The sequence below is a fragment of the Bemisia tabaci genome, chromosome 7 (genome assembly GCF_918797505.1).
Source record: "Bemisia tabaci chromosome 7, PGI_BMITA_v3".
Classification (NCBI taxonomy): Eukaryota; Metazoa; Arthropoda; class Insecta; order Hemiptera; family Aleyrodidae; genus Bemisia; species Bemisia tabaci.
The window spans coordinates 30205904-30225156 of record NC_092799.1 but is presented as its reverse complement, the minus strand read 5'-3'; the positions used below and the strand labels follow the sequence as shown (position 1 = coordinate 30225156).

The following is a 19253-nucleotide window of genomic DNA, read 5'->3' as shown; positions in this document are numbered from 1 at the left end:
ATTAGGAGGCTTGGTTCTTGATTTAAGCTTAAATCTGATTGAATCAAAAGTATTTTTTCTTGCTGATTTTTTTAAGAGTCTGGATTCTAGATCCAATGTGTTTTTTTTTTCCCAGTGAGGGCAACGGAATATTTAGATTAGGATTCTTCGACATTTTTCAGATCTTCCCTCGCCAATTTCGAGAAAGTTTCCTGATTTGCGCGATGACATGCGATAGTAAAATATAATGAAGATACTGTCGGATCGAGAAAGAAACTTCTTGCGGCAGCTTTTCCCCGGATTTCCATTGCGATAACCGACTCGGAACATTCCTGGTACTCTTAAACTACTCGTTACAGTATACAACCACTGGCGAGGCGTGAAGCTGCGATAAAAAATCGATTATTAAAGTGTTCGTTACGAACAACACCCCATTTATCGATCCTTTCACTTAGGTTATGGCAGTACAATCGATAAATCACACTGTATAAGTGTATACAGCTATTTCGAGATTGAGACCAAGCCGTAAAAAAGGGTGCGGAATTCCGTTCGGGCCGCGCGAAGACGACTAAAAACGAAACAAATAAATCTGATAGCGAGAAATGAGTATCATACCGCAGGTGATAAATCTGACCGGGCGAACCCGAATCAACCTCTCGCGTCCATCACTGATGCATTACATCGAGTGCACTTCCGACGGCGAATATGTCCGGTTCCTTCCAGGAGTCAGGACTCGCCATCAATCAACGGAAGAGTACGAGTGAGAACCGTCCACCATAAACCTACTTAGAACGTTAGAAATGATAGGTACTTGTGTGGCGCATAACGTGTCAAGGAAGCATTCTTCCAGCTCCACTTCTCAATCAATGTGAGTGTGGATGATAAAAAAATCGAACTAGCCAATGTCTAACAACTTTTTCATGGATCAATATTCGTAGTTTTCGAAGATTACGTGAAAAATTATAGTCTCTTTCAAGTCAACGGAAGCCGCTGATGACTCCGGCACCGATGCCAATTAGGCTCTTTCTTAGGAGAAAATCCTCTCTCTCTCTCTCTCTCTCTCTCTCTCACCCTCTCTCACCTCTGCTCTCAATAAGCCCCTAAGAATAGCAATTCCATGATTAATCCATGATGATAATTAATTGTAGGCATCAAAATGAATTGGACTACATTTTGCAATTCGGAACTATAATTTTTAGCTCATCTGGAAAAAACACTTGTGAGCGCAGGGAAACTAATGGTACACACCTCATTTTCAAACCGAGCCAGAAATTACAGTTTCTAATTGTAACATGTAGTCTAATTGAGCAGAATTGTTCCATTAATCGATGACTATGCATCTGTGCGAGAAATGCGCAAAAATATGAGGGAGAAAAGCACTCATTACACGATTATGAAGATGACAGGATATACATGGGGGTCAAATGAGTAAAGATATGTGCTCGCATTTCATGGAACCAGAGGTGACTTCACCGCAAAGAACAACAACGATGGGGTGACCTTTCAACTTACGTAGAACATTGGATTGACGCCCAGTCTGGCAAGTGCGTTGGAAATACGAACGGGGGCTGGGTGTTTAACCGGGAGTCGAAAGGGGTCAAAGTAGGTGTGGCCATGTTATGTGGCGAAATGAAAATGAATTGCTTGTTAGGGGATGACACGAGGGTTCATCAGGGCAACTTTTCGACGGTGGTGCCGAGTGAGCCCGCACACCTCCGTTATCGGAATCGTCATCGCTAGCTTTGACGTCGGGTCGAGAACTTTCGGAGTCCGTTGGGAATGAACGGAGTACACGGTGCGACAAAGGAGGGGGAAATGGGCGGGGAGAAGAGAAACGATAAAACCATCTCCTCGGACGAAGAATCTTGCGAAATACATGATGGGATGGTACATGCGATGATTGTGTGAGTGGTATGACCACCACTATTTTCCTTTGGAATCAACTTCCAAGCTTAAAGAAGCTCGCGATGTTGAGGCCAAAATGAATGGAAGCACCAGACTATTTGGTTTTTATCGATTCTATCGAAGTTTTAATGCAGAAATTGGAACGGCTGAATTAGTGCGCAACTTCTGAAACTCAAAATTTAAGACTGTAATTTTTAGACTACAGTCGGTCACGGCAACCATGCTGAAATATTTAGCCCTATCTCTGCAAGAAGAATTACGTTCAGCAGAGGTAAAACCTCTTTCAGGCGACGTACTCTTACTCTTATCAAGGCTTTAAATTCAGAGGCTTCTCGTAGGCTTCGGAGTTACTTTCCGAAAACTTCAATGTTTTCAGTGCTACTTTCGTTTTTCAAGCGTATAATAAATTTAAGCATGAATTGCAAGCAGTAAGAAAGCATTCAGGTAAACTCTAGTAACTCCCTTAAAAAACTAATTTTGAAGTATCTCATCTTTCAGCTTCTTGATGAACTTGACCATGCCCCACAAACCAAGTTTCCAAGTTAATTACAAAAATACCCCTGCGCTCAGATGCTTTCTCTACAAGAATTTCCTCCACTAATTTCATACTTCCACGAAAGTTTCTGAATATATTTTTCAGAATGCAATAATTTTAATTTCAACTTTACAGAGAGAGAAGGGGGAAAAAAAAAAAAAAAATCGATCGTATTTGCGTACTTCCAACTACCCGCACAAACAACGATCAAATCCACCCGTTGCATGTAACAACCCATTTTTAAGCGCGGAATTTCAGCGGGGGAGGCGTCCAGCTCCGAGGCTGCGGTGTGGTTGCGTGGGTGCTCCAGTTTATGACGGGATGAAACGAGAGCGGAGTATTACCGCGGGAGACGAGACTGACACCGAGTCCTTCACTGTTATTGATAGATTTTGACAGCCGCGGCCTGGGCTCGACGGACTTTCCTCAACCAACGCCGAGCGCCCGCCGATCAACGCGTATCAGGCCCACCAACGCCCCGAATCGTCGCTCCCCCGACGTAAGGGCGTGTTCCGATTTCCGCATGAGCCCTGGAAAGTTTAGATTTATATGTAAAACAGAGCTCACGCGGGAATTGAGATACGCCCTTACGTGTGGGTGGCGACGAAATGTGCGAGGAATGATAAAATCCAACGCCGGCCGACGAGCTTTCGACGAAAATTGAAGGGATGGCCGATGGGGAGTCCGTCGAATGCACGGCGCGTGGATACGACTATTCCGCCACGCAGGAGCCCGTGTAGTATACTCTAGAAAATGAAGGCGCGCGCGAACACTGGAAAAAAACACATTGGATCTAGAGTCCAGACTCTTAAAAACATCGACAAGAAAAAATACTCTTGATTTAATCAGATTTGGACTGAGTTAGGCAGAAAGGAACCAACCCACATTTTGGGAAAAATTGAGTTATGAGTGGTTTTGAACTCAACCACTGCTCTACTATCTATCGCCAAAAATTCAAAGTTTTTGTTGGAGCAAATTTTGCAGAAATTGAACTTGAAGTTTATCTTTCACATTGAGTCTTATGCAGGAGCCCAACTTTAAACCTCTTTTTCTCGGTTCGATCCAGATGTGGCTTGGTTCCTTTCTGTTTAACTCCGTCCATTTAAGCTTAAATCAAAAGGAAATCCGCTCAAATTAAGAGGCTTGGTTCTTGATTTAAGGTTAAATCTGATTGAATCAAGATTATTTTTTCTTGTCGATGTTTTTAAGAGTCTGGACTCTAGATCAAATGTGTTTTTTTCCCAGTGCACTGTGGATTCAGTTCACTTCGAGTAGATACTCCTTCCATTGGGGTTCTCGAACCTTATCCAAAAGTTCCACCAGGGTTACTGCACAAGCTCAATGTTAAAATGTTAAAGCATCGAAAGTTCCGATTCTGCGAGAGGTGGTAGAAACGAGCTTAGCGACCCCGAGAGGAGTAACTTGGCATCGCGGAAACTCACTCGCATGCCGTTTGTTGTGATTTTAAACGTATCGGAGTATTTTCTGGCTCGAGTGGCTCTGGCTCTGTTCTTGCCGGCCGGCCGAGCTCCCGACGCGGCGCAATATCTCTTCCCGGCAACCGCAGCAGCTTACCATCTTACGTCTTGATGTCTCAACAAAAGAAAACGAATTGAGAATAGAAAAGCGGGGAACGAATCTCTTCATGATATATCTCCGCCCGGAAAATCCCACCTGTCGCGCCGTTGTCGAACTGCACACACGTTCTTGTCTCGAAAACAACGTCCTGGAAAACCACCCGATTCCAACGCGGTATCGATTCTTGAAAGCTGGCAACAGTGGGGCCACGCAGACGCATGTATAATAACCTTTATAGATCGAAGCAGCCTGGTCGCGGCAAGCGAATTGAGCGAAAATCTTCCCCATGCTTTACGAAATCTGATCGCCAAATCGGGTTATTGACCAGGTGCGTGGGAGCCCGTTGAGAATCGTAATTAAAATGTTGCGCATAACATTCCAATATTAACCGATTTCATGGGTTTATTTCATTGTTCGGATACATAATATAAGCTGAATTCGTGATGGACATTCTCTTATTTGGGGTTCATAAACCCAGTTGATGATATCATCACCCGCTTTTGTGCATGTACTACAGTTTCTTCACTTTAGTCCTATACTTTTTTGCAAGCATGAAAATATTTTTCAGTGCCTGATGTATAACTGATGAGGGTGACCAAGAAGGAAGAAATCGACAATGGTATGCACGGCAAGGCTGGGGTTTTCTATAAGGCGATGTGATATGCCCGATGTGATATACCCCGATGTGATATATATATATGAGATACATATTTCACCCCTAATTCTTTAAAATAAACGGAATTAAGACGGATCTCATTGCTTGGTAACGATCTCCATGCTTAATCATCAAAACCAGGTTAAGTGATTCATTCGATACAGAGAATGGTATCATTTCACTTAACCTACGGATCAGACCACCGCTACAGCTAAAGATATCTTTTCGGGGGCCGACCGGGACTTGAGATGAGACTTAATCGATTCGGAAACCACTTTCGGAAATGATAGCGTCAAAGTTGCTCGGGGGGAAAAATCCGTCCGTTGGGACCGCGCGGCGAATGCCCATTGTTTCGAGGACAACTCGGCAACGATCGTTTCAGCATTAAATCAAATGTGTTTCTCCCCCTCCGAAATCGATAGCAAACCCATTTTTTCCTTAAGCCCCGTTGGGTAGGCGGTTGCCGAGCTAAGCTCACTTCCGTCTCGGATGAATTTGAGGAGCCGTCCGATGAAAGAAAAGGGACTTTGGGGTACTTCACTGACTCGATAAATATCAGAATTTCTATGAGTGCGATTTTTTTTTTTTTTTGGGGGGGGGGGGTGTCAAACTCTAGAGCCGGCCGCAATCAATATTTTGTGATTAAAAAAACAAACATATAGGGTTTCACTTCTCAAGGGGTGCTTCCTGTCTTAAATGAACTGGAAAAAAGTCTCTTGGGTCCAGAGTCCAGGCGCTTTGAAATTTGACGAGAAAAATACTCCTGATTCGATCGGATTTTCGCTTGAATCGAGAGCCAAGCCTCTCAATTACAGCGGATTTCCATTAGATTTAAGCAAAATTTCTCATCCGTGCTACAGTTACCGGGGAAATTGACCAACTTTCATGCAGCATGATTCGTTACGGCTGAATCCTGTCTACACTTCGATATTTTTTGAATGAATACATGGACGGTAACTTACGTAATAAAGAACGCTCTATGAGGAAAGCAATGCAAGGGAAATTACCTGAAACAGAAGAAAAATCAAATCATTAGAAACTGAGAATAGTGCCATTAGAAACTGAGTATGGCATCATTGGAAACTGAGAATGTCATCAAATTGAGAAGTCATTGATCTACGATAGACCAAAAAAACAAGAGAGTTATAAAAGAGCAGAATTTAGTATATTGACTGGCTGAATTCGAAACAACTCCTTTTTTTCACAAAAAGGCGACTTGGAGCGTTTCCCTTTAACTCAGTCCAAATGCTCCTGAATTCCGATCCTATTTGTAAAGGGAGGGGATTACTGGTCGTTTCCACGATAGGCGGAGCGGATGATCTTCCATTCGCAAAACGTCGAAAAGCTCAAACGAATTCGTCATCGCGCGAGCATACTTTCGGAGGGATTCAGAGGGGGCAGGGCGGGGGGCAGCAACAATAACAGCTTGACTCAATTCCCCGGAGGCTCTACTAGAGCCATCGTAAATACAATCTACATTAAAGATAAGAGCGGGGGAAAAGTTGAGGAAATGAGCATTTTATGACACTTTTGGAAGAGCAATGAAACGGGATAACGAAATAAAACGAAACGGGAGGGACCCGTATTTTTTTAAGGAACCCCATCCCGGAGCTTTCCGCTGACACGGTCCGACCCGACTCGGAGAGAATGAAAAATGGCTGAGGAGGTCGCGCTGTAAATCCGATGAATCTGATACGCTTTTTGTTCCGCGGAAATTCCGCGCGATTTTTCGGACAAGAATTTAAAAAAAAGAAAAGGAAGGAGGGAGGGGGAGCTATGAATGAAAAAAAAAAGGTCAGCGGCGTTAAAGGGAAATAGGAAGCCACAACTTTTTCCCCCGCTCGAGCGATATCGCTCCGCGGCTAAAGGATTCCTCGCGACCACTGAAAAGGTTGATAAGCTCACTGACTCCTCCCTGACCACAACTAGACTGCTGCTGAAATCCGAGAAATTTCGATCCATGTTCAGCTTGACGAAACAACGCTTACATAAAAGCCCAGGATTGACAACTACATCATTTTTAGCTTTAATAAATTATCATCCACACAATGCCTATTATGCAACCTTGTTCCTTGACTGCAACCTCCCTGATAAACCTTCGTATGCTTCATTTAGAAGGGTTGCCCCGCTCGCCTGGAGCTAGATTCAACGTTTTTCGAGGTAATGCATCTGCGTTGAGTGCGCGAAGAATCTCACTTGAGCGCTTCACTTACCGCGCACTGACTTTACCGGGAGCTTTCCTGACACAGATTTCAGCGTGATTTCTGGAATTATTGAATTTTCTCATTCTCAGATACTTCCCAGGTTTTGAGAGGCAAATTCCTCTATTTAAAAAAAGCCCTCACGTTTTTGGATTTTCTGAAATATAACTAGAATATGTTCGGAGTTATATGCAGATTATAAGCAAACTGATTGATTCACTTTCAATCACCTAAAAAATACTTAAGCGCCAAGTCAAAGCAGTCCACCGAATTTATAGACATAATGGTCTCAGAGCGGCAACATATGAAAATCCCGGTTCTCCGATGAATTCCCTGATCAATCCCAATGTTCCCCCGTTCTCTCCAGGCGCTGGACACTATGTAATATATTCGCATTAAGCGTGCGAAAAATCCAAGCTGAAGGCTCTGCATGCCGGCAAGGTCTCTCGAAAGCTTCCACGACACAGTCTCGATTCGTGAAAGGCAAGGGAGGAAAATATATATTTCGAAATGCGAAGGGGAGAGTATAAAACGGTTATATCTGCAACGCTGGGTTGATCACAATATCGAATGTTTACACTTTCAGACCGGCAAATTTACTACCTTCCCCCCGAAGAATCCTCTTTCCCTTTGTTCTTCGTTGACAGGGCCGAACGCTAATTGACTCCGCGGACTTGTTTGCTTTTCCCTCTAGCCCCCAGCCCCCCCCCCCTCCCCCCTTACGTCTTTTCACCGCAGGAAAACTTTACCATCAGATTCCAATCTAATCTTGTCGCGTATGTGTACCCAAACCAATGAGGTTATATACAGTATACTACGGCTAAACTCAGGGGGTCAAAATTGTTGAAAAGTTTCCGATTTTCTGTTTTTCCTAGGTACGCAAGAGGAAGAGAGGGGGAACAAAATTAAGCAATACCAGGCTTTCAAAACTTCGAATTCTCAACCATAATTACGGTAAAAAATCGAAATCCTCAAGTTTTTCGGGGGTCATAAAATTGAATCCACTGTGTTCTTCCGGTTGCCCCTATTTTCACGGTCGCTAATGGAAACTCTGTAAACTTCTCTGTCATCGACTAAGACACAACTGGTAAAAAGGCGAAAGTTCACCTCTGTTTTCCTTAATTCAGGCCGATGCGCAAAATTCTTGATCTCACCCCCATTTTAAGACGCTCTAAAAATGCTAATCCGACAAATTCTAGAAACTCGAGGGTCAAAAGCAATTTGCTTACTAATCCCGCTAAGTGGTCCAGCATACAAAAAAGCTCATTAAAAACCACTCTCGTCCACTTTGACTCTCTGATGCGCTGCGACGCACGGTGGATCGAGTCTGAGGGAGAGGTCGGACATAAATTTTTTGACTAAAACTGCAAATTTAGAAGCGGTTCATTTCGTCTAAGTTTGAATTTTGAGAGGTGCTTCTTGAGGAAAGTCTTACGAGAAAACCAATAGGGCTATTTTTGAGACCTCAACATCTTGTAATGACGGAGGTGAAAGCTTTCAAAGTTTCCAAATTTTATCTGACTTCTTCCGTTGACGCGATCCTGAGTGCGACGGGAGAAAAAAGTATGAGCTTTGGTGCTCGAGGGACTATCCGCAGTCGCGCCTTATTCCCGCTCAAGAAAACCCTCTCCTCCCGAAAGAAACCGCGATAATTAACGATAAAAAAGGAAATCTTAGACGGTTCGACTCCGGTCGGCGCAGATAAGCGGCTCGACTGAGTTGCCGCTGTCATAATCACCTTGCACAGGAGGGAGGTAAAAGGTGAGATTTTAGGGTGGCCTAATTTTCGCGGTTTCATCGACCGTTAAAACTCCGTTATCGCGGAGGCAGGAGGTAGAATAACCATTAGGCGCTACGGAAATGTTCCGGGGCACCTCGGGAGTAATTCTTCCTAATGATGTTGAATTTTCAAGGTTCTAACTTCGAGTTGTCTCGCTTAGAAATTCGAAAATGTCGATCGACTTCGACGGTGCTCCTGGGGATCGGACCTCCGGATTAATCCCTAAGGTAATATAACAAATTTCTATTTAGACTGAAAAAAAAAAGGAAAAAAAAAAAATCTATTGAATATTTCCGAAGGATTTCTTTAGGGTGACCGCTGGAGTTACAAATTCGAGTTCCCTGGATTTTCGATAGTTACCCTGTTCAATTTTGAGGAATTTCCTAAATGTTTAGCCAATGCGGAATGATGCGAAAACTTTTACGATGTTTCTGTTCGGCAAGGGTGCAGAAGCTACGTAACACAAAACGCAACTATTCGCCACTACCATGAACTGAATTTTAGCGCGATTTTAAGGTGGGTAATTAAGTGGTTTTTCCCTGACTTCCGCTAAACTTGGGCATAATTTTCTTGTTTTCAGATCCAATTGCAGGAAAAAAACATTCAGTAGCTGTTTAAAAGATAATAAGCCTTAAAAAGATGATACAGGGTAAACGGTTAAAAAGATCAGCGATTTTAAAGAACAGCAGATGCGTCAAAAATTCCCTGACCTTTTTCTGATTTCCCCGGTTTTCCCGACCGCTAGCAACCCTGCTCTGAACACTCCCTCATTCATATCTCAAATACTTAAAACTGCATTTCTTTCGCAGGAGGTACTGAATCATTTCGATTTAAACTGAAATTTCTCTCCGTGTGCGTTATGCCACGTTCACTCGAAGAAATGCATGTCCATCACCGCAGAACTCGCAAGACGCGTTTGAGGGTACTCGGAAAAAACGGACGGAGGACGTATATGAACAAGACGGGAATAACGTACGGGGGGCTGCGGGGTCGGAGAGGACTCGACTCGGCCGTTCCAGGCCATCAATGGTCAACGGCCAACGGTCGATACTTCACCAGTGGGAACGCCGCGCCGTCATAAGAACATCACTATACTGCCGTTCTAAGGAGGTGCGCCGTATGAGCCTTCAGACGTTGCCAAGTTTCATCCGATAAAAACCTAATTTACAGGGAAAATTGCGAATCATATTTTCCCAAATTTTCAGACAATTTTGTTCGCAATTTTATCTAAAATATCTGAAAATTTCAAGGAAAAATATGCATGAATGTTGTCAAAAATACATGTTTTATCGAGGGAAATTTGGCAACCCTTGAATGTTCGTACGGCGTTCTTTCATAGCACGGCAGTATAGGAAAAGCGTCTCGCTCGTGATGGCGCCAGCCGCGACCGAGGAGGCAGCAGGGAGGAGGGAGGGGGGCGTGGGGAACCGAACCGAAGCTGCAATCGTGAGAAACAAGCGTCTATTGCCATTAATAGCGTTATTATTTTATTGCCGACGTGAAATCGCCCCCCCCCCCCTCCTACTCCCACGCCAACACGGAGTCGCCGAAAACTACCGATTCTACGCCAAGGCTACCTGTTTTACTCATTTACCATCGCGTCGTAATACATGAAAGAAATGACTAAAGCCAAAGTGAGTTTACTTCAAAATTTCACCAAATGAACGAATGAACTGAAGAATTCCGTTGTAACGACAACTGTCCCTTTTCAAGCGAGAGACGAGTAGTCCAAGAGCAAGAAAAGCATAAAAGTTGACGTCATTTCCGACATAACAGCAGTATACCCACCGAGATGGCAGCATCTCTTGATGTCGTGTGAAAATTGCCGATTTCGTTCGCCAAATTTGACCGTCATATTTGATCATGTGCCGAAAATAAAACTATGCAAGTTGACGATAGCATGTAGAAAATGGCACACAAGGCATCTTTTGGCGAGGGTGAAGAAGTAGGATCGGGAAAAGGGAAGAACACGACAGAAACCCTGGGTGAATTTAGCCCCGGAGCACATGAAACTTCCAGAAAACCCGAGTGCTAGGAATAAGAGGTGAGATCCACTCCGTAACAGGAGGGATAACTACACTCCGGATCACATCCCGTTAATTCTGGCGATGATAAACGGAACAGATCGAATCTGCGCCTAACGATAAATCCAATGCATATTGGTGATTCGCTGGTGCACAAAATACTGTACAAAAATGAGACAAAATTTTCAACTAACAATAAGGTCGTTAGACGACGCGAAAGTATTTTAATTAATTTACTGGGGCCTCCGCCATGATTGGACGTCGAATATTTCCCGATGCGACACGGCTCCAGAGACCCGATAGGCTGGAAGGGTGGGGATGGGGGATTTGAAAAAAAGTGGGGGTTAATTTGATGGACACGGGTGCGGATGAAGAGAGGAGAGGAGAAGGGGCTTGGATCGGTAAACATCCGTAACCGCGGCAGGCGCATTAGGCGGACTTCGCGAGGCTTTTCTGGCCGAGAGCAGTTGCCAAAACCTTCCTATGAGAAAGCAACTGCCTTTTTTCTTCTCCTTTTCTTTCGTCGAGACAGCACATTGCTCATCTCTCGGCATGAATTTATATCGAATGCGTCCAATATATCTCGATTGAGATAAAAAATCTTGCAATTGAACGATTCGGTAAGTCCATCTTTATGCAGGATGACGAGTTTGACGTACGGTTTTGGAGTGCCTTTAATTTTTAGCGTTGCTAGGTGTAAAAATGCCAGGGAGGTTATAAAAGTTGAAGCCTTTGAAGTAAGGCTAAATAAAACGGAGCTCACGGAATTCTTCCACGGGGAGGGTATTACATAAGTTCACGGATTTTTCGAGGTCGAAAAAGAAATTCCACAAAACTGAGTGTGGAGTCAAGGACCTCGCTAAACAACCTATATTGAAATTTCACGTGGAGTGTAGAGAACAAATGAATTGTCCAGTATTCAACACCTTAGGCAGAGAGCGTTGGTCTTATCCATCGATTGAAAAACGAAAAAAAAAAACAGTTTCTGGCACTGGTCTACCATAATATGTACGTTTTACGATGAGATAACTCTTCCTGGATGCTGAAATTATCTTAAAAGGTTCCAAGATCTTGCATATTAGAGAGGGGAAAAGTCGTTTTAAACCCAACACTGATAATTGCCAAATGGATAAGCTATCATTTATGACCGACTCAATAATATTGATAACTTGCGTTAAATTAAATTTGTTCGCCAGAGACTGTTTCTAATGTCAACGATAAACGTTCCCGTTTCATTTACGGACATGATTTTCAGAAGTTTTCGATATTTTCGAACTGTTTTATGCGAACCTTTAATGAAGCAACACAACTTCGTTCAGTTGTCCGATCCCGACTTCCTTCGAAGTCGTCACCCCGGTCCCCCGAGCAACTACCGGGAACCGCACTGGAAAGAACAACACATTGGATCTCGAGTCCAGACTCTTGAAAACATTGAGAAGAAAAAATACTCTGGATTCAATCAGATTTTTGCTTAAATCAAAAGGAAATCCGCTCAAATCAAGAGGCTTGGTTCTTGATTTAAGCAAAAATCCGATTGAATCAAGAGTATTTTTATAATGGGCCTGTTGCAAACTTTTGCTATATCAAAACTAAGATTTGTTTCTTATAGATAATGCCTCAAAAATCACGATGAGCGCATTGGCAAAGTCTGAAATGCACTCATAACTTCACAATCTGCGTAAGAAATTTGCGGTTTTTTGAGCTTCCCGCTTCAAAAACGATACTACGGCACAGGTGAACATTTTGTTAGAGGAGGCGTTCCATCGTCGGCAATATTCATCATGGCCGACGCCAATTCGCCAAAACACGTATGATGAGACGAGATAACACCTGAACAGCATTAGACCAGATAACAATCGGCGTGTTTACGTTCATATTTTCCTCGCCCGCCTTGATTGACCCTGAACTCACCTCGAATTACGCGCGGAACTGCGGAAGCGTCGGCCATGATGAACATTGCCGACGATGGAACGACTCTTCTAACAAAATGTTCACCTGTGCCGTAGTATCATTTTTGAAGCGGGAAGCTCCAAAAAACGCAAATTTCTTACGCAGATTGTGAAGTTATGAGTGCATTTCAGACTTTGCCGATGCGCCCATCGTGATTTTTGAGGCATCATCTGTAGGAAACAACTCTTATATTTGCTCTAGCAAAAGTTTGCAACAGGCCCATTGTCGATATTTTTCAGAGTCTGGACTCTAGATCCAATGTGTTTTTTTTTTTTTCCAGTGTACCGGGAGCCGCGTCGACACCTCGCGGGAAAAAACCCACGAGGCAACGTCTGGTCGCGGAACGGGACCATTTTTCCGGCCATCGCGCCCAACAAATGGCCAAAAGGCCTATCGAGACCCCCGCCGCCTCCACGCCCCACGCGTCGGGCTCCATCAAGGCCATTCAGTTTTCATACTTCACCTTAATGTTATCTTAATGCTTTCCACTCAACTTTCCACCCCGCCGCCCCACGCCACCACCACCGCAATTTTCCGTCGGCGTTAACACCCTCCGCTGCCCCGGGAGCGCGCGGGGCCATCTCCGGGGCCTCTGCCGAGTGAAACGACCCCGGATTTCGAAAAGGATCCCGCCAAGACTCCCGAGAAACGGCACGACGTCCCTCATTTGAATCCGTATAATAGGGTGTCAATTCGACTTGCAATTAATTTCATCGCCGCTCCAAGTTGACGCGAAACCATCTTTCACCTTAAATATGTTTCGGAAGAATGTTACGTTCGTAAACGAGGCAGTACTGAGTTAAAATACGATGGGAATTCAAAATCCAGCATCCGTGTTGCTTTGGGGAAAATTGACAACGTTCTGATGCGCATATGACGTTTCTATGACGCCACCCTTCAACCGAAACGATTAGTCTGTCAAATTTGCTATCAAAACTTCGAAACTACTACGAGTGAGAACTTGAGCCCTTAGTTGCAACTAGTTCGCTGATTTCGCGTAGTTTCATTTTGAAGGAATTAACGTCAAAAACGCCTCTTTTAGAGCATCTTAAGAGCCCCATTCCCCTGAAAAGTTAATGCTGGAGCTCCGGAGAACTCGATCAACCTGGGTTGTTAGAATCAATAATCAACAGGAAGCTATTTCTCCTCCCCGAGTTTCGCCGGACGACTGTCCTGTTTTCCGAGAAGGGTCATGAAAGAGTCGAGTTTTATTGGAGGGCCCGATAGCGTGATGACTTATTGATGAACTGTGCTGTGTGCTCGGCCAGTTGGCAGCGTTGAGATTATTTTCCCTTCTTGACGTCCAGAAAACCGGGGAGAAAATTAAGAGCTATTTGCTTTATTTTTGTTTCAAGTCGAGCGGTGAGTGGCGAGCTGCTGGGAAAATCGAATTTCAGCTCGTGCTTATTTTTGGCGCTCCTTTGAAACGGCCAAGGCAAGCTTTTCATTCTCTTACCCTGCTACCTCGTTAGTCGCTCACATGAAAAAAAAACTGTGACACGTGATTCGTCTTTGTTGCTCCTATTGTCTCTCTACGTTTCTTTTCTTCATTTTAAGGGTGGAAATTCGGCGCTGGTCTAAGTTGAAAGCATGGGTGGGTCGTGTAACTGGGTTCTCTTTTATCGGGAAAACGACCGGAAAATTTTCGAATTTCAATACTCTTCAATACTCAAGAAAAAATTCTATTGATTTAATCGGATTTTTGCTTGAATCAAAACGAAATCCTCTTTAATTAAGACGATTGGTTCTTGATTTAAGCTAGATTCTGATTGAATCAAGAGTACTTTTTCTTGTCGATGTTTTTAAGAGAGTCTTTTTTTTTTGCCCAGAGGACTCTAGCGGTGACGGAATGTCCGCGCGTGGTCGACCACTGCAGAGCTTTGACCTTTGGCGCGTGGGAGACGGGTGGAAAGGCCTTTGCCGTCCGAAAAAAGGACGAGGGCGGAGACGGGTGGAGGGGACTCGGACGGCGCGCCGATGATGATGATGATCATCATCATCATCATCGCCGTCGATGACGCGCCAGGAGTTTTTAATTAGATCCGATTTCGATTCCGTGCTTTTATTTTAGACGGTTTTAGGTTTACGGCCGTCGGGCGAGTTTACGACTCCCCGGTTAACGCGGTTAAGCCGCGATAATGTGGCCAATCAAAATAGGAGCCGCTGCCTCGGGAAACTCGCTTGATTTTCGCCTCAATCGACTGTTTATAGCTAATTTTCGCGCGTGGAGACGATCATGATTTTCAAGAATTTTCTCGCATGCTGACAGAGTCTACGCCAAATGAGTTTACGCTCTTTTAGACTGCGACAGAGGATCAGCCATCTTCATTTTTCCATTCGCTCTACTGGCGAAAAAGACGTCGGACGATCTTCCGTTGAAGTCTAGAAGTGCGTAAGCTTATTTGGCGTGGACTTCAGGTTCGCCTGATTTTCCCGTGAATCCCTAAGGAAAATTAGTAGTTCCCTCTCACTTTCTCTGAGATTCTATGGAAAAAATTAATTTTTCATTCGAGTTGAAATCAAAGTCATTAACTTTTAAAGATTTCAAGTACTTCAGTAGTGCCGCTCCCAAAAGGAAGGACCTTACAATCTTCAACGTCTTGTGGCTGGAATGGAACCCTAAGATGAAAAAATTATCTCCTTACAATTCAATCTTGAACTCTAAGATGGTTTTAGTGATACATCATTGCAAATTTAACATCGTTCAACGTGAGAACACGACTTTGATTTCGCATAAGCTAAATAATTTAGCTCCGACATAGTTGAAGTACCTAAAAGGTAGATGACTGTTACTGCCCTGCAATTATTGTCCACAGGGTAATGTTGAATGGGCCTGTTGCAAACTTTTGCTAGAGCAAAAATAAGAGTTGTTTCTTAAAGATAATGCCTCAAAAATCACGATGAGCGCATTGGCAAAGTCTGAAATGCACTCATAACTTCACAGTCTGCGTAAGAAATTTGCGGTTTTTTGAGCTTCCCGCTTCAAAAACGATACTACGGCACAGGTGAACATTTTGTAAGAGGAGTCGTTCCATCGTCGGCAATACTCATCATGGCTGACGCCAATCCGCCAAAACACGTGTGATGGGACGAGATAACACCTGAATTGGATTAGACCAGATAACAATCGGCGTGTTAACGTTCATATTTTCCACGCCCGAATCGATTGACCTTGAACTCTCCTCGAATTACGCGCGGAACTGCGCGCAAGCGTCGGCCATGATTAATATCGCCGACGATGGAGCGACTCCTCTAACAAAATGTTCACAAGCGGGAAGCTTAAAAAAACGCAAATTTCTTACGCAGATTGTGAAGTTATGACTGCATTTCAGACTTTGCCGATGCGCTCATCGTGATTTTTGAGGCATTATCTATTAGAAACAACTCTTATTTTTGCTCTAGCAAAAGTTTGCAACAGGCCCATTGCTGAAAGTAAAAGTCTTTCACCGAGAATTTTGAGAGGGCGTATCTTCATCGGGTGTTCCCCAGGTTTTTTTCCCCCTTCGTCTTTTCTTCTTTTTTTTTAATACTTGTTTTTTCTAGCCACGACGATCTAATTATAAGCGCACTACAATCTCCTCATCGTTTGATTTTCTTTTCCCGTAGCCCCCAACGACTCCCGTTACCGAGACGACACGCGGCGGCAGGGGGTCAGGATTCCACCGGGAGCCCGATTTGACTGCTTATCGAGACGCGGCTCTCAATCAGCGTCGCCGAGCTCCGGGGGCCGGGCACAAGTTTTAATTGGCAGAGCCGTCAAGTTTGCGGGTGCGGATTTACTTTGAGTCGGATCTGTCAGTTGTTTGGATTCGCGTGCCCCCCCCCCCCTCCCCCTCTCGACCCCAAGAGTCACCGGCGCTGCCGGCTCGTGACGCGGGCGGGGGTGGCTTTCCGAGCTTTGAGCTTTGACGAAGAGAGGGCAACGGGGCGCCGGGTTGAGGTTTCAGTCGTCGAACTCACCAGTCACCGGTATCGTCTGTCGGGGTCGCGTCACTCCGTCTGTTTCGTCAACTTGGAGAGGTTTAATTAGATTCCGTTTTGTCACCCCCGCCACCGCCGGCGTCGTTCGTTGCCGAGACCGGGTTTCCGCGTCCGTTCTCGACGACGAAATGGTGACGCTTCCGTCTGTGATTCATCATCCTCGCAGGCGTAAATCCATCGGAAAGGGCTGAAAACGATGGCCGAGACGTAATGAGACGAGAGGCACTAGAGTACCTCTATGAGTTCGAAAATTCAAGGACAGAAAGCACAAGTTTAGATTATTGCTTCGTGACAATCACTGGAAAAAAAAAAAACACACTGGATCTGGAGTACAGACTCTTAACATCGACAAGAAAAAGTACTCTTGATTCAATCAGAATCTAGCTTAAATCAAGAACCAAGCCTCTTGATTTAGGCAGATTTCGTTTTGATTCAAGCAAAAATCCGATTGAATCAAGAGTATTTTTTCTTGTCAATGTTTTCAAGAGTCTGGACAATGACTTGGACTCTGGACTGGAGTCTGGCTGGACTTGGTAGATACAATGTGTTTTCTTCCCCGGGGATAGCTGGAAAAACATGGGAAGTTTTGGGGGGAAAAATCAATGCTGAAGGAATGACAATTTGAAGATTCGGGAGAACTTCAATGATGATGGAAGATAAATAAGGAGATAAAAATTTGAAGAGAAAGAGTTCAAGTTTAGATTAATGCTTAAGGTAGGAAAAAGTCCAGAGCAATTTCCCATTCCAACCATATTTCATTTGCTCCTGACCATATTATATGTGATTTTCAAGAGGCGGCCGATTGCTCTACCACCTCCTTCCTGGAATTCGTCTTCTCTCTCTCCCTCTCTCCCCCCACAGCATCACAGGAGTAAATTTTAATATTTTACACGCTGCATGCGTGCCTCCAAAAAGCCAAACCTCCTCTTTTCTCTTTGGCGCAGTCGGCTGTTAAAGTGCGGCAGCATGCTCGAGCCGAGATTCCTTCGAAGTCGTTTACGCTAGACACCGAGGCAGGCAACGGGCTTAAAACGCCAAAATCAACATCGGGGAGGGCGGCTAGCCGCGACCGGGCGCCGCGCCGCGTTAAAAGCAGCCGGGAAAATTCAACGCATTAAGAGCTTCATCGGATTTCACGCGCTAAGTACACAGCCGGCGCACAGTGGATCGAGACCACGGGGGAGGTTGGACAAAATTTGGAAACTTTCAAAGCTCACAATTCTGTTCATGCAAAACTTTGAGGGTCTACAAGTGGCTCCATTGGTTTCCTCGTAAAATTTGCTGAAAGAGGCACCCATGAAACTTCAAAATTTGGCGGAAAAAGCATCAAAATTTGCAGTTTCAGTTGAATGATTAATGTCCGACCTCTCTAATTGACTCGATCCACTGTGCGGCGAGGGATTGCGGACGCGGGGTTTGATGTGGGGCACTCGACTCGAGTCTAGCCGGTGGCATCGACCGTGTTCACGGCGCATTATCAACGATTAACGGTGCAGAGGAAAGGTTGCAGCCTCTGCGACGGCGACGCCTTTCACCGACACCCTTCGAAATGGAGCCTCTGTTCGAGCCCACTTGGATTTGCGAGGGCAGCGTTGCGCAATGGCCCGCTACCCCTCTGACTTTTGAGCTAATTAATTGCGCCGAAAAAGACAAAGTCCTTGACGAAATAATACTTTCGCCTGGCGTTCCTCAGCTCCGGCCGAACAGCAGAATTCTCCTCCGAATATTGATTGTTAGAATTTCTACTATAGTCCACGCCACTAAAAGTGACGGGTGAGGGGCGGAGCCAGTCGGCCGGTGTAGTCTATCGTTGAAGGGTTGAAGCGCAGGTATTGGCCCAGTCGTTACCCCGTCTCAACAACGAGCCAATAACTGCGCTTCAACCCTTCGACTATAGACTGGACCGGCCGACTGGCTCCGCCCCTCAACCGCCACTTATCGTGGCGTGGACTATAATCTTACGGAAAAGTTTAAGCCTAAATCCTGCCTTTCCTTGAATGTACCGAAAAATCCTACATGCGTTAAAATCCTCCGATCTTTGTGACGTCAAATGCTATAATACTCCAGGTTTCCTATACCTTGCCCTGCAATACGTAAAATAACATCCCAAACGCTTAAAAATACTTCAAAGAAGCGTGACAACACAGACAAAAATATATGGAGGGCAAAATCCAGCGCCTTACGGCATACAACTCTGAAAGAACGAATCGGCGATTCGGAGCTCGAGATCCCTACGGGGACCGATACTCGAAAGCTCGCAAGTCGTAAAGCTCAAAATGAGCGACAGCGCAGCGCAAATCCGCGGCTGATGGATAGGATTTACGTTTCGAACACTATCGGCGCCGCGGTGGAATGAGGAAAGTCGCGAAACTTTCAAAACCGTCGTGAAGGTGTGGAGGTGTGACGGTGGACGGCGGGGAACGAGGGGGTGACGCCGCGATGCACGAATGCACCGACCCGACGTGACCGCCCTGCAACATTCGTCGAGCGATTGGCTCTTCGCGATGTTTGGGCAATTCCCGTGAAACGTTGCTACATGATTCGCCACTCCAACAGCGCTGCCTAGCCAACACCAATGAACACGAGACGCTACGCACGGTTCGTTTGAGTAAAAGTTATATGAAATTTTCTATCACTCAAAAAGTCTTTTCGGATTCGAAAAGTA

The 19253-nt window shown here is 44.8% G+C and overlaps 1 protein-coding gene across 4 annotated transcripts in view; it reads right to left on the bottom strand.

The window, feature by feature from the left end:
* The window catches only part of LOC109041486 (pumilio homolog 1), a 376227-nt gene that overhangs the window by 22343 nt on the left and 334631 nt on the right, over positions 1-19253 (bottom strand). For 2 of the 4 annotated variants that reach the window (XM_072302964.1, XM_072302966.1), the window contains one exon: positions 5641-5659. The exons of 1 other annotated variant lie outside the window; for it this stretch is intronic. In XM_072302964.1, the coding sequence (XP_072159065.1) occupies positions 5656-5659 (4 nt within the window). In that variant the 3' untranslated portion in view covers positions 5641-5655. Of the gene's footprint in view, positions 1-5300; positions 5660-19253 lie in introns of those variants that run through there. One more of the 4 variants, XM_072302971.1, reaches the window with a different exon arrangement.